The sequence below is a fragment of the Helicoverpa zea genome, chromosome 31, assembly GCF_022581195.2.
Source record: "Helicoverpa zea isolate HzStark_Cry1AcR chromosome 31, ilHelZeax1.1, whole genome shotgun sequence".
Classification (NCBI taxonomy): Eukaryota; Metazoa; Arthropoda; class Insecta; order Lepidoptera; family Noctuidae; genus Helicoverpa; species Helicoverpa zea.
The window spans coordinates 2538732-2556392 of NC_061482.1; the positions used below are offsets into that span (position 1 = coordinate 2538732).

The following is a 17661-nucleotide window of genomic DNA, read 5'->3' on the forward strand; positions in this document are numbered from 1 at the left end:
TTTACCGTTTTAACAATTGAGGAGCATTAAAACAACATTATTATATCAATAATCAATGAATGTAGTTACGTCGTCAGTTCAATCGCGACGTGTCAGGAACGCATTCTCTGAATGGCCGAACTATAGGTACCGGAGGCTAAAGGTTTTTCACTCACAGGCTATGCATGTAGTTTTCATAATGCAACTTTACAGCACTTGCTGGAATGACGGGCTTTAAAAGTGGAACTGTACCGTACCTAATTAAAAATGTTAAACACATCTGGCCTGAGAAATAATACACACATCTGAATTGAGAACCTCCTTTTTGAGAAGTCTGTTAACAATCATCTTAGAAAGAAAAACTCTAAGCTCCTTTGATACGATTTTCTCTCTCCTTAATTTGTATGAGTACAGTAAAAAACATACCTACCTTGATTAGTGTTGTTGACTGTAATGCCAAATTAGAAACACAAATAAACATTGTTATGCATTATGGCCTCAAGCTCGAGAGAGGCCGATATCCGACACTAAGGTGATCCACAATTAATATCATGATTATGCATTATGCTAATCAACTATTTAAAACTACAACTTGCTATTTTTAATTCGTTTAAAAACAATTTCTTCCCTGTTTACACCTCAATATCTAGCGGATATTCGACCGTAAACAAAAGTGGTTTACACACGAATGTTTGATTAATGTTTTAATTTTCTAAACACGTGGTTGTGTACACATGAAGGTCACTTACTTTGTGGTCCGGCCGGATGAAGCGAGGTGATAGACAAGCGATTATGAGAAAGGCGACTTAGTAAGGACACCTGCTATCGAAGTAAATAGTAAGTTCTAGCTAGCGATATGTGATAATGTTACATACGTTAATTAGTTACTGTTTCATGTGGGTTTCTTGTGGGAAGAGGCTTTATATAGGTCAGTAAATAAGATGATGCACCTAGGTAGGTAACAGCTGTAGGAAGGTTACTCCTGAGATGAGCAATAATGAGTATCGTCGTCTCCTTATGGCTTGCACACCAGGACGCGAGCCATGGTTCTGCGAAGCACTAAGCAGTCATTTCAGCGAAGAACGCACCGGAGCATTTGTGGCAGCGATCCTCTCATCCCAGCCGCCTAGAAGCGGCAGACACCACGGTCGCCGGGTCTCTGGAGATGTCTGTCGGCCACCATAGACGCGAGTCGGAGGGCAGTGAATTATGGTTGGTTCGTTATCAGTCCGTCTAGCTACCACAGGTCCATGTCGGCGAAGTGTCTAGTTCTACAAGCTCATCCAAATGCAGTTCAGATCTTGGAAAATAAAGGGCTCGAGAAGGAATAAACGTAGGTTTAGTTAGTAATAAACGTCTGACACTGGATCATGGTGCACCCACATTATTGTAAAATACCATGAGTGTTCACATACACTTACTGTTCTACGTATTGCTACGCATTTATTTCCAGGCGCTATCAGTTATAAGTTGCCAAATATTCTCAAATAAACGAACCACGGGGGAACTTATCACCCTTATGATCGATCTGTTCTATCGACCCGATTGGCTCTTACCTACATAGCCACGAGCTTTAAGGCCACGTTCAGATGTCAAGCGCACAACGCGCATTTTGATAACGCGCGTTTACAACTACATACATTTTATAACGCCTAACTTGCATTAGCATGTACAGCCTGAATAAAATGTATGTAGTTGTAAACGTGTGCTGTGCGCTTGTCATCTGAACGTAGCCTATGTAACAATTTTACCACCATCGAGTATAGTCGGACAGGACTTATGCTGTTCCTTATAGTTTATGTCCTTATAGTTTATGTACCTATTCAAGTACTTGAGACTCATCTAAATCGGTTCAGCCGTTTTTCGTGAAGGTGTAACAAGACGAGTGAGTTAAGAAAGACAAACCATTCAATTAACAACTGTCTCAAACTCGAAAAAAACCTAATTTCTGTACTGAAATATAATGAGGAAACATATTTTGTTTGTTTGTATCCTGAAGGCTCCGAAACTCCTGAACCGATTTGAATTTTGTCACTATTGGAAAGCTGCACTATTCCCAAGTAATATAAGCTATATTTTATCCGGGTACGGGAAGAAATTGACCCGGAATGCGGATGAAGCAGATCGAAAACAGCTGTATAAATAAAGTTACAAAAATCAAAAACAATGTTCAATCATATTGAAACAAACCTTTATTAAACTTTCAACAGACTTTACATAATATGTGCACATAAGATAATTTCTAAGTAGGAATAACAATGCGAGATAGATATAATATCACTGTGTATATAGCCCTTAGTGCTAAGTAGTTTGCTAGACTTTTGGGCACTTGGTCTTCCTGAGATAGTTCTTGCCAGAAGGCACGGGGACCGCGACTACTCCGTTGGGGAACACTTTGGGGATCTGGTCTTCGGGCACAGTTGGCAGTACCATGCAGTCGTCTCCCATCTGTAATTGTTGAAGATTAAATTATACATTATTTCATGAAATTATTAAAAGTGAGATATTATACTCATAGTAGTGGGCTTAAACTGAGTGGAGCAGAACAAGTGTGTGAATTATCATCTGCCTACCCTTTTCCCAGCTATGTTGGGGACGGCTTCCAGTCTAACCGAATGTAGCAGAGTACCAGTGTTTTACATGGAGCGACTGCTTATCTGACCACCTCAACTTGGTTAAGAGGGTAACCGGGTACGCCTTGGTAAAACTGGTTGTCAAACTTTCTGGATTCTGATTTCCCGTAATGACTGCCAAAAGGCCAATTGACAGCCGGGACCACCAATTTGCCTTCGTGCCTTCCGAAACACGAACTCGTCATGACCAGATAGTCACCAACCAAAAGACCGACCGACCGTGCCACTGTGCAGTTGTTGCTTAGCCACGGGTCTTTCAAAGCCTAAATTATATTTAATTTAATTATTGAAAAATATTACCCTCAGTGTAGTGGGCATAAACTGATTGGAGCTAAATAAGTATGTCTAGATCTTAATGATTTTAAAGGGATAAATTATATAAAGAAACTTTAATATATGAAAACCGTATTACAATCCATTTAGTTATTTGTGACTTAATCGACAGGATTTTTTGTACGGTTTTCGTCAACAAACTTTGTCCCCTGAAACCATTTACGTTCTGCACATGCACGTTTTGTTCGAATTTACATTTGAGTACCATGAAGCAGAGGACAAAAGGTAGAATATTATTTTGCGTTATAAGCAACATTCGATATAATTTTATAGATATTGTATACCTATGATTCGCCCGAGTTGCCAAATGTCACGAAAATAGTTTTTTTCTATTCTTATCATACTTACAGATAAAATATTTAAACAGTGTTTATTTGTACAATATTTATGCAGCTTAACATATGCATAGATAAAATAAGATAACGCACCTTCCAGTCCACAGGGGTGGCCACTTTGGCTGTATCAGTCAGCTGCAAGGAATCTAACACGCGCAGAATCTCACTGAAATGCGAAAACAGAAAACATTAGCTCCGATTTTCACTGCTTTTTAAAAATAAAGAAGACATTGTTATTCAATATTGCATTTTTTAAATATATGATCTGCCTTTTACTACGTTAGGGTTGGCTTCCAGATGCAGCTGAATTATGAGTGTTTTGCATGCAGCGACTGCCTATCTCACCTCCAGTAACATGGGCAACACAATAACCCTGGACTGAATTGGGAGTCCAACTCTCTGGCTTCTAAAGATACGATATAAATAAAAATACAAATGGCAACCAGGATCCGTTTTATCGAGCCTTTCAAACCACGAAGGTATTCATCATGACAAGATGGTCACCCACCCATCCGCGGACCGACCAGGCGTCGCTTGACCTTAAGATCGATCAACACGTGCGACTTTTAGCTACAAATTCCTCAAGCATGATCTGTTTTTCCTTAAATTAATTCATTATACCGATAACAAACCGTTAACATGACGAAAGAGCATTAACAAAAACTACTGTGTATCAATATTAGCTCAGATGTTTATATTATTCAATTCGCGTATCATATCTTCCAAAGTCGACTCGTCGCGTCGTCAAGCGACTACTTTTGTAAACTAATTCCATTCTTATTGGCGGACAATGCGATAAACGACAGTCGCTCTCAAGGATAAATATTATCAGAACTGCATGATAACACGACGCTCGGATGACAGAGATGTAACAATGGATGAGTTAACTCAGGCTCTGAGATGCAGTTCTTTAAATAGGTACAAGATGCAGGATGCTTTATTATGAATTAATGCAATTGCCAATTGCTTATGTATTGAATGAGAACTGTATATTTTTTTGAAGAAATATGTAGATCGACAGTGTGCTTATGCGAATAAAAAAGCACCAACATGTGATTATGTAGGTATGCTCCAAGGAAAATGCTTCAATTTATTGAAAGTATAAATTCTCTGCTCTGCTGGCTCTGGTTTATAACTTTATAAGGTAAAAAAATAATAATGTTCAAGTCATCTTGAAAATGTTAACTGATTTTACTCAAGTCACATTTGGAGCTAGTATTCGAAACTTCACATGGTGAGATGATTCATTACTTCTATATTGCAGACTAAATGATGTAAGAATGACGAAATAATTTTCTAAGTTCCATAATTATGGTGACACAGGTGTACTTTTTATTCCTTCACTCTCATAGCCAGATGTGTCTCCAATTTGACACAACCGGAGAGATCAGACAGGACCAACATTTACTTTGCATTATGAAATAATTTGGACTCTGTAATGGAGCCCCAGATATTCCGTGCACTGCAGTCATGCTAAGTGACTACTAGGCCAATAAGGCAGTAACAACCCATCATAAAAATAAAATGCTTATAATCTATAGTAAACATTTTAAACTCACTCAAAGTTTCTGCCTGTAGTAGCTGGGTAGAGGAAAGACAATCTAAACTTCTTCAGAGGATCAATGATGAACAGGGCTCGGGCGGTGAGCGGCATGCCAGCAGTATCCAGTTCATCTTTATCCACCATGTTCAGCTTCAAAGCAATCTCGCGGTTCTTGTCCTCGATGATTGGGTAGGGGAATTTCTCATCTTCATTGACACCTGGAAACCAATTGTGTTTTTGTTGGTCAAGCAAACCATATGAGAACTTTTGACAACCGCAAGTTGAGCAGTCTGGGCAGTCTAAGTTATTTGCATGTCTGTATGTATTTCTTAGTCACCAATAGCTGAGTATAGGAGAAGGAAAACATCTTAACGAAACCTGCACTTTCACCAATGCCTCGAGGCAAAGTTGTAGCACTTGTTTCTATATGAGAAAAGGCCTGTGTCTTTCAATTAAGTCATTTCAAGATGACCACTTCTTAAAATGTCTATACATAAAGCAGAATGCAAATTCTAGATAGAAACTGATCATTTTTGACTCAATAAAAGAACTGTACTATGATTTTTTCTGCTTCTCTTCTTACTTTCATTGAATTACTGATATTAGAGAATACCAGCAACCACCTGTACAAAGTTCTCCGATGGCTAAAATTACATACTATTCATCATAATAACATGGTTATTCTAAAAGCATATTACCTGCATAACACTGAATGTCTTTAGCCCACTCCGTGTGAGCTTCAATACTGTCACAGGACAGGCCAATAACTTTGGTGTTGCGCTTCTGAAATTCTGGCATCAATGTCAGAACCCTTGCCAGTTCTGTGGTGCATACCGGAGTGAAATCTGACGGGTGGGAGAATAGGATGCCCCATCTGTAAAACAAAGTCAAAGTCGTAGTCAAAAAAACATATTTCAAATGGACCTTATGAAAATTCAAGCTATTTGCTTGGTTCCAAGGAGTTGGTCTCATGGAGAAGAACCAGCAAGAAACGCCGTGGATACTTTACACAATACATAATATTATGTAAACAACATATTAGCCATGATTAGGTTGACTGTGGTAATTTATTTTGGGAAAACTTTTATGTAGCAGAGGGTTGTGTGCATAAGAACTGACTACATAGAAGTATTTCACAATAGAACGGAACATTGTGTGGAGTTCGGCATAAGAATTGAAAGATATTTCCTTTCTCATAAGTAAATATTTATGGCGATAGAGGGTCATCTTACATTCTGCATAATGCTCATTGTTTGATGGACACTTGTTGATTTTCCTGACCTTTGATAATGTCAACTTTATTGCACTGTTTATTGTGTAGATGTAAAAGAAATGTGCATTGTTGAAAATATGTACAACCGTGCCTATTATGGTATTCCCACAAAAGACAATAGGGCACTGAACAAAACATCAATTTATTAATTTACACAATATTACTACTGAATTGAACCTTGTTTATTGGTGTCATAGCGCCGGTTTTTAGATTGCCTGAAATACTTACGAATCCCCGAGATATTCGTGAAAATCTATCTGTCCGACGGTCGTATTTGCAGTGAAATTAGGAAAAACATCTCCCAGTAGCAACATTTTGAGGTTAGATAAATATTATGCGTTCTACTAGTATGAATGAAACCGTAAGGAAACAATCTATTCACTTATTTAAAATTCTCTTGATTTTTCTGACCAAATATTCAGGCAAGAAAAGAATTTCACAACAATTTTTTTACGAATGACAAATTCCGAATTTAAAATATTATTTCTTTCCCGCCAGTTGTCAACGACTAACGGCCAGTAATGTTCTACGTTGACTGAATGAAAATGATTGAATCGTCGACAACGTACTAATTGTCTCTGGAAAATTAAACAAATAAATAAAATAGTGCTGCCGTCGTTCGTCGATTTTATTAATAACGAAATTACCTATTTATTTCATTTTGATGGAACGTATGTATATTTTTTAAGTCTTTTAGCCTTCAGTTAATAGAGAACTACCAATATTATGAAATAGAGAAATAACTTACTACACAACTAGCTTTCGCCCGTGGTTTCATATCCCTCTCGAAGGATTTACTTCTAACTTCTATATTACTTCCAAGTTTCATTAAAAATCATCCAGTAGTTTTGCGTGAATTTTCAAATTGGTCCAGCAGGAAATCGCGAATGTCTCGAGGGTAATTTTTATTTAATTATTTTGTTAGAATTTTGCTATTTTATTACATTATTAGTTACAGTTACGTAAGAGTTTAATAAATAATCGACTACAAATATGCGTGTTAGTAACATATAACTGAATCGATTAACACGCGCCAACGAAGCACATCACTATTTGCCCAATCAATGGCGTCACCGTCAATGACCCAACCCGCAACGTACAGTTTTGTAGTTTTCAACATATTTATATCGAGAGACAACTAAATTTTTTGATTTGATATTGTTACATCTTCATACGGTAAGTAAAACATATACCAAAAAGTATTAGTTTAACTTTATAGACATGATAGCGAGTTACTTGTGTTCGGACTCTACACAAAATGGACGTCAAAGGTATTGTGACGTGATTATGTAAAAAAACTTATCATTAATGGATATAACTGCACCGGTATGTAGATTAATTAGTGTTAAGTGAATACTGTTGAGTTGGGGTGCGCCGGACATGTCGGTATGTGCCTGTATGTGTGTTCATTTATTGAGATCAACAGTCGTGACGGAAGCGCACAGGAAGGCATGCCAATGAGTGTCGGCGCACAGGCAAGCCCGCTGCGCCGTCGATGCATCTAGAGACATGTCTTTGTTTTTTAGCGTACTGAAAATCAGCACAGACTTTTATTTACATGACCCCTTTTGGGGTCATTGCCCTATATCGTGAGTGGGGAATGTAGTATCTAAATTGCTTATTTTATTTGCTATGCGAGTTATTCACGTACATTTCACACGCCTACATTGATTAGTCAGATTCGAAATTGTCAAGTATCTATTTGTTTGTGCCATATATACAATTCTATTGTGATTATTGTTGTTTTCATGAGATACAGAACAACTATTGTCTGTTAATTCAATTAATTGTGTTGGTGATTAGGCAAATGTTTTCTATTATCAAGTTTCTAATAACATTCATCAAGGAGTTCCTATGTATATAGTTTAAATATAATTAGGAGTGAATGTGAATCAATGGTTACACCATGAACAATGAAAATTAACAATGTATGCAGTTTGTAACATATTGTTATGATATAGTGTAATCATTGTGTTACCATAAGGACCTGCTTCAGTAATGTAGCTGCACATGCGAATCTGTATTGTTCTGCATAGCCATCATGTCTGCGAAGATTCTTGTGTAAAATATTATTTTAACTTACAATATCTTAGAAAAACTAAATAGGCAACAATGATAAGAAATGACCATAGATAATTTCATCTAAATCTTTTCCCTTTTATTCAAAAGGACTTGGAGTTTGGGAATTCTAAATAGTTAAAAGATAATTTTTCCTTTTACACAAAATAGGACACAGACCAATATTCATCAAAATGGTATTTCTAATATGTGACTACTTTGTAATACCACAATAAAGTTAAACTTGTTTATAAATTAGGATTACTGTTATCAGCTGTGCTTATCTTATCAATATTTGGTCACATCAATTTTATGTTTTGATTTTAAATAGGTATTTGTTAACTTCATCATCATCATCAGCCTTTGTTTATCACCCACTAGGGCACAGGCCTCCTCCCACACAGAGAAAGATTGAGCATTAATCACCATGCTTGCTCAATGCGGGTTGGTGATTACAGACTATTATGGTCCAAGTTTCCTCAAGATATTTTTCTTCACTTTTAATTAAATAGTTATTGGTCACCAAGAAAAACGTAGAAAGTCTTGTTTACTTGCCTGATCTGGAACCGAACCTACACTTTTAATTAGAGTTTGGTACTTTATCCACTAGGCCACAGTGGCTTTTTTACTAAATATTTTTTTTGTTACTTTAGCAATGTAAAATGTAGACTTTGTAGATAGATCAACATAATTATGTGGCATCCTGTACATATACAGTTTTCCCCTTGTGTATTACCTGCATCAGGAAACTCCCAGTTATGACTTATTTCCATGGAATTTGTCATGAATTCATTAAAGCCAAATATTATTATTTTGTTCCAATGATCACATATAATCTCTGATGATAAATCCTACTCTCTTTTAGAATTATTTAGTTTTTTTTTTTACTTTTTTGTCATTTTAGAACCTTTTTCCTTGATCAGTTCAATATTTTAGACAAAAACATATATTTATAGATGTTTTGACCTAGTATGAATGGAGATTTTAAGCTTATGCAAATCATGTGTTTAGAATTCTGAATTTAACAAGTTGATGCATCTAAATGTCATAGAATCATGCTCTTAGTGAAAGGATATATGAATACATTTATATATTTTTATATTTGTGATCTCATAGTTTCCATCACTCATTAGAAAAATGCTATATATTTTTTCATTTTTAAACATTTTTCTATGTATTGTTTTTTTGCTGTTATGCCCCCAATAAAAAACAATGGCCTATTTATTATTCTTCCAAGTTATTTCCTTTTATTAGTTAGTAGATTAGATGTTTTTTTGATTATTATTTAAAGCTTAAAATTTAATAGGCCAATTTTATCTTGTTTTAGCAAACTCAAAATAAAAAATCTTAGTACCTATTTATTATTATTTATATATTGCTGAGCTCCTATTTACTGGTATTTAACTCTCAGAGTAGTAACCAAAGGTCCATATTTAGATACAAGGCTAATAGCTATCATTTATCTCTGAATGCTGCATTGCAAATGCCATCCTAATGACTAATATTACAATAATGAATCATGTTTGTGTACTAAACTTGACTGTTGAACCATTTTGTATTACAATCTTGTTATTGGGCTCAGAATATTATATATTAACTATGCTATATGGCTATATTTACCCCACATACAAATACTCGAATTCGAACGTCAGAGGTTCCCCCAGTGTCCCGAGGGTACTAATTCCCGCATCGGGATAAAAAATGCCCACGTCCTTTTTCTAGGCTCTAGACTATTTGTGTAATACATTTAATTTAAATCAGTGCAGTAGTTTTGACCTGAAAGCTAGACAAACAGACGGACAGATAATTAAATGCATAAGAGGAAAGTGTATTCAAGGGAGAACGTGTGATGAACATTTGCTATTTATATTAACACAAGTAGGGATAAGCTACCACAAACCATTTTTGTATCATTGATTGAATCCTAATTGCTTGTTTCTCTTTAATCTCTGAACAAAATGTGCAGATTTTTATTCTGTGATTTAGTCTGCTACCCATGTGTTTCTCCCATGTCTGGATAAATTAGAGTCAGACACTCATAAAAAAGTGTCTTTCCAGGAAGACCCAGAGATAACCCCGAAAAACTCACTACAACATAAACTACCTCTTCACAGTAGTACCATAGACAAAGTTCCGTAAACTGTTTGTTTATGATATCATACAAGCTTCTCTTACATGTAAATGGGTGCTTATCAGGCTAGTATAGGCTACAATGTTACCAACAGTTGATCCTATTGACGCAATATTTTCCTCAATTTATTTATTATTCATGCTGCAGTGGTATCAACCTGGACTATTTTTCAACAATAGTTTTTTATGTGCATATAGGTAATTAAAAGTGTATATAAAGAATTTTGTTTTCATATTTGGGCATGTAATATTAATATTATCAAAATAATGTGTTAGCAATCCTTGATTAGGAATAATGCTTTAAAAACAAACAATGAGATCTGTCATGGATAGGTGTAAACTTCTTGCTTCTGATTTCACTTGTCGGTGATAGAATCGTCGATATTGACGTTTACTAAGTTTGTCATAAAGAAAAACTTAAAAAAGCGTATAAGTTTATTGTTTTTATTTGCTATGCGATTTGGTGACATATTTTTTGCTCAAATTGAAACTTGTATGTAAGTCTAAAAATTATTTAATATGCTTTGTGTTGTAGTTTTCCTCAATCTCCATACAGCAACAAGTAAAAAGTAATTACACATTCAGACAGCTCATAACACACAACCTCTTTTGTTCCAGACTTGTGCGGGTTGCTATGGTCTGAGCATAACTCGAGCTTGTGTAAAGTTGTCACCGCAGACATCTGTTGAGAAGTTACCAAACATTCACCGATATGCAGACGATCAAGTGCGTGGTGGTGGGCGATGGAGCCGTGGGTAAAACCTGCCTGCTCATCAGCTATACGACCAACAAGTTCCCATCGGAATATGTGCCCACTGTCTTCGATAACTATGCAGTTACTGTCATGATTGGAGGAGAGCCTTACACATTGGGTCTCTTTGATACTGCAGGTAAATATTGTGGTCTTCCCACCGCACTCAGAGAAGTCTCTCGTTTAAGCCATTCCTTTATTAAGGATTTCTTTAACAATCCGTCTCTAAGTAGTGACTTAAGTGATCATTAAATGTCTCTCGAGTGCAGGGGTTATTTGTATTTTTGGCATTATCTTGATTAGTTTGGCACATAAGTGTAATTTGTCACCCTATTAGCAATTACTGTTTACTGTAAGGTTTTTGCTATTTTGTCAAATGTGAAGGGAATGGTAAACATAGGAATAATTTTAAACAACGTCATTCTTACTAAAGTCTTCCTTAAATGTACAGATCTGTGTACAAAAATAACGGAACTCTTGTATTAATTGGAAAAATGGCGCAGTTATGTATTTAAACATGGCAAAAAAATATAGTGTTTATTTAATTAATGTGTAATATATGTTGTTTTCAGGTCAGGAGGACTACGACAGGTTGCGACCGCTAAGTTATCCACAGACGGATGTTTTCCTCGTCTGCTTCAGTGTAGTGAGCCCCAGTTCGTTTGAAAATGTCAAGGAAAAAGTAAGTCCATAATTAATAGCGTTGGTTAATTGCTAAACATGTTGCAAATACCTAAATTGTGTTATAATTTGTTGTGAAATGTTTTAGTTTGTATCGGTGTTGGGTAATAGTGATCTGCATATTAATGCTGTAAATGGATGATGTTGAAGATAAGAAGTAGATTTTTTATGCTATCTTCAAAGCAAACTTATTAATTCCCTTCCACCTATGTCACAGAGGAACTACCTCATAGATAACATTAATACAGAGTAGACAGAGGCACAGATAAAAAGTAGCTTTAGATCTTTCTCATACACCATCATGTCTTCATTATGTGTCCTTGCTCACATTTCACTAAAACTCCATACCAAATTTCTTTTAATGTTGATCGAGATGCCGCGCAGAGCGGACTTTGAGAGTGGACTGCCAAAGTGAATTCTCTGACTTGTCATCGTGGTGTAGCAATCGGTTTCACGGCATACGAGTATGTCGCTACTCACGGGGAGGGCCCGAGCAATTTTAATTAGTTGTGTACAAAACAAACAGACTTATTACTTTCACATTCACATTAGTGAACCACCATCTTAACCTTTGTATTTGAACCTTGCAGAGAGGGTCAGAAATAACTCACTAACTAATTTTGTACAAAACAGACAACTATTTTCACATTCACACTAACAAGCTACCAGCTAACTCATCATCATCATCATCCGAGCCTTTTCCCAACTATGTTGGGGTCGGCTTCCAGTCTAACCGGATTCAGCTGAGTACCAGTGCTTTACAAGAAGCGACTGCCCTATCTGACCTCCTCAACCCAGTTACCCAGGCAACCCGATACCCCTTGATTAGACTGGTGTCAGACTTACTGGCGTCTGACTACCCGTAACGACTGCCAAGGATGTTCAATGACAGCCGGGACCTACAGTTTAACGTGCCATCCGAAACACAGTCATTTGGTGTCTAAGCTATACTTAGAAAGTACATACAAACTTAGAAAAGTTGCATTGGTACTTGCCTGACTTGGAATCGAACCCGCGCCCTCATACTCGAGAGGTTGGTTCTTTGCCCACTAGACCACCACGACTTTTTAAACTAAGCTACCAGCTAACTAAACCTATCTATTTTACGTTACAGTGTGTACCAGAAATAACACACCAACCATATACATTTCACCTTAACTAGTACGGAATAGCCCAATATTAACTTGTGTATTTTATTTACCTTACAGTGGGTGCCAGAAATAACTCATCATCAACAGAAGACGCCGTTCCTCCTCGTGGGCACTCAGATAGATCTACGAGACGACGCAGCCACCATGGAAAAGTTGGCCAAGATTAAACAGAAGCCAGTTTCTCTGGAACAGGGGGAGAAACTAGCTAAGGAACTCAAGGCTGTCAAATACGTCGAGTGCTCAGCGCTTACGCAGGTAAATTATAATTCTCAAAACTTACATTAAACATTTTATAATATAGAAACAATATAGGGCACAGCTAGACGTTGGAGAGTTTCTCAGTAGCTTTCTTCCTTCCTCATCATCTTAGCCTTAGGATCGTCCTATGATAGTCTTCCCTCATCAGATAGCATAAAGAAAGCATCAGGTTGGAATCTGCATCCAAAGCCTATTTGTGACATTTGTTAGGTTATCTGATCACCTTAGTCTCCTTACTTATTTGAATGTTAATACTAGTTGTCCATCCGTTTCTGAGACTATAAAATTTATGATAAGGAAGGAACCCTGCCTCAGACAGTAGTTATCGTTTATACACATCCCTCGTCTTCCATACTTTATTTGTATGTTGAGCCAACGTTTCTAAATGGACGATAATATTATTGTTTTAGAAGGCAATTTATAACTATCTTAATCTTGGTTAATCTTGGATATCGCAATCATCCGCTACCACTTTGTCATATTGTATAGGGTGCCTTTTTTGGATTGCTCTGTACGTGGGCTTTCCTGATTACAGTCTCTCTCTCATTCCAAAGTGTTTTGTGTACCAGGGCCACGGTGATTCGCGCGAACAACCCCAGCCTGAAAGACCTAACAAGAATAAATTCTAATTTAAAACATTTGCCATTGTATGGAATGTGTAATATTTTTAATAACCAGCTGCTCATTCCCTGCTCAGTAATGGCACTCATCTAAAACATTGCATTGTTCTCAAGTATGAAACCACCATTGAAATGGAGTGATTTTTTAAATATCTTTGATAGGCTTGTATCAAAAACAATCTGTAAAATATTCTAGAAATTAGTAACAGTAAGAGATATTGCAAAAGAAAACGTTGTAAGTTTTCCTTAATTCTGATAAAACTAAAAATATTTATTCAAATTAGGCTGATAAATCTGCACTTTTTGAGCGTCTGATGAAAAGATAGCTCCCAAAATGCCCTGCCTTCACCACTTCTTATATATGTTTGCTGGGAAAAGATGGCGCAACAAACTCCCCAGCAACACATGTTTGTTTTAAGAACCAGATTCATACAAACCAATTGCGATATAAAAGAGACATCAAATAACTCCATAATATTTGCAGAAACATGACTTCCATATGTTTAAGAGTAATGTCGTTGCCGTCATAATAAAGATCGGGTGATTTTAAACGTCTGCAGAGTATTAGTAAAACATGAATGTCTTTGCCAGAGTGTTGAAAAAACAAAATGGTGCTTGAATGACCTAAGTTGCAAATATTTTCATTACGGGTTGAATGTCATGAACTCTGCATAAAGTAACATTTTGTTAAAAGAAGTAGGTACATCAGATTTGACACAAACTGTGACCTATATTAATGGAATACTCGATTGTATCAATCAATCATCATTTGTCTAGCCTATTCTCAGTTATGTAGGAGTTGCCCTCCTGTCTAAGCGGATGCAGCTGAATACCAGTGTTTGACATAGAGCGACTGCCTATCCGACCTTTTCAACCCAGTTACCCGGGCAACAATCAACATTATTATGCTCATATTTGTAGATAAGACAGGAAGTATATGAAGTTTTTGTTGATTACTTTACAGAAAGGACTTAAGAACGTATTCGACGAGGCCATACTAGCAGCGCTGGAGCCGCCAGAGCCCGCCAGGAAAAAGAAATGTGTTCTGCTGTAAAGAGTCGGGGCTCCGAGTCGAACCGCCCCACCACGTGCATGCGTAACACGCGACTGCCCTCATCACTCGTACATTTTAGTATTTTACCATATAATATTATTCATACGAAACGTTTTCGAACAATTAACTTTTATTTACAATGACTATTAAATATTTCCGGAATGTATTCAAATATAATAGAATCATAAATTACGTGTACGCTACTTTTAATAAAATATCGATTTATAAACATTCAATAAAATGTATTTTAAAAAAATTTATATACTTTTCAACATAAGTTGGGCTGAATTTTCAATGGAATGTCTGTATTTTACAAAATTTTGTTTTAAGATAAAAAGTGACAGGTACATTTGTTTAGGCGTAGTACATACACAGTGTGTACTATTTGCGTTTTAAATAATAAAGAAAGAAATAAAAGATAAGTCTGAATCGGTTTACAACTACCAGGACTCGTTGTTCGCGAAATAATTACGTGACATTAATATATTCGTAGGCGTTTTACTTAAGTAAAACGTCAGACATTCATTTGGTACCTATTTACCACTAAATACAGTTTTAATGAATAAACTGCTACTACTAAACCTGTACTATGCATGGTGAAACAATTTTGGAGGTTGCACATAGTTTACGAGCCAAAGCAAGCCTTGCGAATGCTTTTTGTCAAATCCAATAAAATTATTATCACAATAAATTATTTGTCCTTAGATATTTTATGGAATATAATGGATTATGTGTAACTAACGGCTGTTATGGCTCTGTAGATTCCCTATTTGTAAGGGGTGTAATCATCCGTCGATAATCACGTAGGTTAATAAATTTTTCCAATTCTAGCGTTTGATTACGCGGATTAGAAAGTATTTTTTTTATCTAAATTACCATTATATAGTTTGACTGATATAAACAAATTGTATGCTGACAATCACTTTGTATTTATAGAATAAACAATGATGTTGATCGGATAACGAAATTGTTTGCGCTAGTGTGAGCTAGCATAATGAAGCGACTTCATGCACAATATTTGCTATGCACAGTGCGTCTATGTATTTTTATAAGTATTACTTGGTAACATACTAACTTTTATTAAAAAACATTATATTTTAATGAATACAACGCCTGTCTGTATAGACGGCCGTCCACGTTTGTGTTTTATATTATTTCGATGTGTTCTACATAGTTTTAAAAATAAGTTTGATATAAAACACTTAAGATTTACTAAACACCAAACTACTGTAATTAGCATTATATTCTAAAAACAGGCAAATATTAATCGCTAAGTGATTCAAACTATAAATTAAATTTTGTGACGCTATACAGAGTAAATTTATTATTATTGAACAATAATGTCTATCATGCAATATGAGTTTGGACTGATAATTACATAAATTCATCATTCCATGAAATAAAAGTTGCATTTACCGGACACTAAATTTGGGTTACCTGTACGTAAATAACGAGGAATCAATGAGTTTGCGCCTAATATATTAAATATATCTTGTGGCATAAGACGGTGCGTATTGTTTATAACGTAGCTTCAGTTAGCCAGTACTTGCGTATCGTGCGATCGCCGCTTCCTAAGAGATCGCTTGGTACACAATAGAAATACGTCATATTACTGAAAATAGCAAACAATTCACTTCTCTCTGTCACTGTACAAACTCAGTACATTGTGAAGCTCGCTTGATACTAATGATTCATTATATAAAGGGTGCAATTAATGATTATTATAATTAAATATAATACAATTACTGACTGGGGGCTAATTATGTCAACTATAGCAAATATACATGTACTCGAAATTATGACTACATTTTTATGTATATATAAGCTACTGTATACTTTTTTACGCATGGAAAAGGTAACAAGTTTTCTGAATTAATATTTATTTAGTGTTCCATGTAATTTACATGGACAATGATTATTTTGTATGTTTATGCATTATCAGTGCAGTTATATGTTCTTTGTGTCAAGAAGTAGTTATAGGTGTATATGGAATAAATATATAATGAGATTAAACTAAAAGTTTTATTTTATTTTATGTAACAAGATAACTTCCTAACTCACGACACTCTGCAGCAATGTAAAATCTTACATAAATATTGTTCTACTTATTTAACGATCAACAAATGTTTTACTGCTTTTCATTAAACTCATTTTCAAATGTACCGCATTTATCTACATGTTTTAGAAATTGCTGCAAATCAAGAAAGTAAACACAAATATTAACAGAACCCGTAATACAGTACCTTGCATTGCTTGCATAAACACACAAATCATTAAGTCTAGTACAGACTAGGCGTTCCAATGTACGCGACACAGCAGCAATAAGTCAGTACCTACAGTACGCAACGGCCCCTCCTGACAAGACCTGGACCACGTTGGATTTAGTCCAAGCTACAGTCTTTACGCGTACTCAATACACTTTGTATATGTAACCGACTATACGTACATTGGAACGACTTGTCTGTACAAGGCTTTATGAATATAAAAAGAATACACCTATAACTGATTAACTTTCCAAACGCAGCTGAAATGGCTGGTCTCTACAAACGTAGCACAAAGGTTTTTGAATATTTATAAAGACACGAGTGAAACCACGGGAAACAGCTTGTTGCAATAAATTTTAGCTTTCACAGGACACCATAGCCTGCCAGTGTTATTGTCGCCAACACAAGCACATAGATTTTGAAGTAAATATGATGTTTCGTTGTTCTAGGATTGATATTATTTTGACAACTTTGACGTAATGATTTTTTAGTGCTTTTACTATTATAACTCCCTTTTTATATTTATTAATCAGTCGTTCTGTTTATTTAAAATTAGCACAAAGCTTTCAAGTAGGTGCTATGAAAATTTCAAGTTAAT

General features: G+C 35.8%; 2 protein-coding genes across 2 annotated transcripts; one reads left to right on the forward strand and one right to left on the reverse strand.

Moving 5' to 3' along the window:
* Positions 1 to 2148: 2148 nt before the first annotated feature.
* Positions 2149 to 6642, reverse strand: LOC124645332 (peroxiredoxin-6). Its single transcript, XM_047185134.1, has 5 exons — positions 6325 to 6642; positions 5522 to 5697; positions 4840 to 5041; positions 3374 to 3446; positions 2149 to 2427 (listed from the first exon to the last, which is right to left on the reverse strand). The coding sequence occupies exons 1-5, from the start codon at positions 6408 to 6410 to the stop codon at positions 2293 to 2295; spliced, it is 672 nt and encodes a 223-aa protein (XP_047041090.1). The 5' UTR covers positions 6411 to 6642; the 3' UTR covers positions 2149 to 2292.
* Positions 6643 to 7134: 492 nt separating this feature from the next.
* Positions 7135 to 16818, forward strand: LOC124644966 (cdc42 homolog). The gene is made up of 5 exons (XM_047184660.1): positions 7135 to 7272; positions 10903 to 11174; positions 11608 to 11717; positions 12925 to 13122; positions 14710 to 16818. Exons 2-5 carry the CDS (start codon positions 10997 to 10999, stop codon positions 14797 to 14799), a joined length of 576 nt encoding a protein of 191 aa, XP_047040616.1. The 5' UTR covers positions 7135 to 7272; positions 10903 to 10996; the 3' UTR covers positions 14800 to 16818.
* Positions 16819 to 17661: the final 843 nt, after the last annotated feature.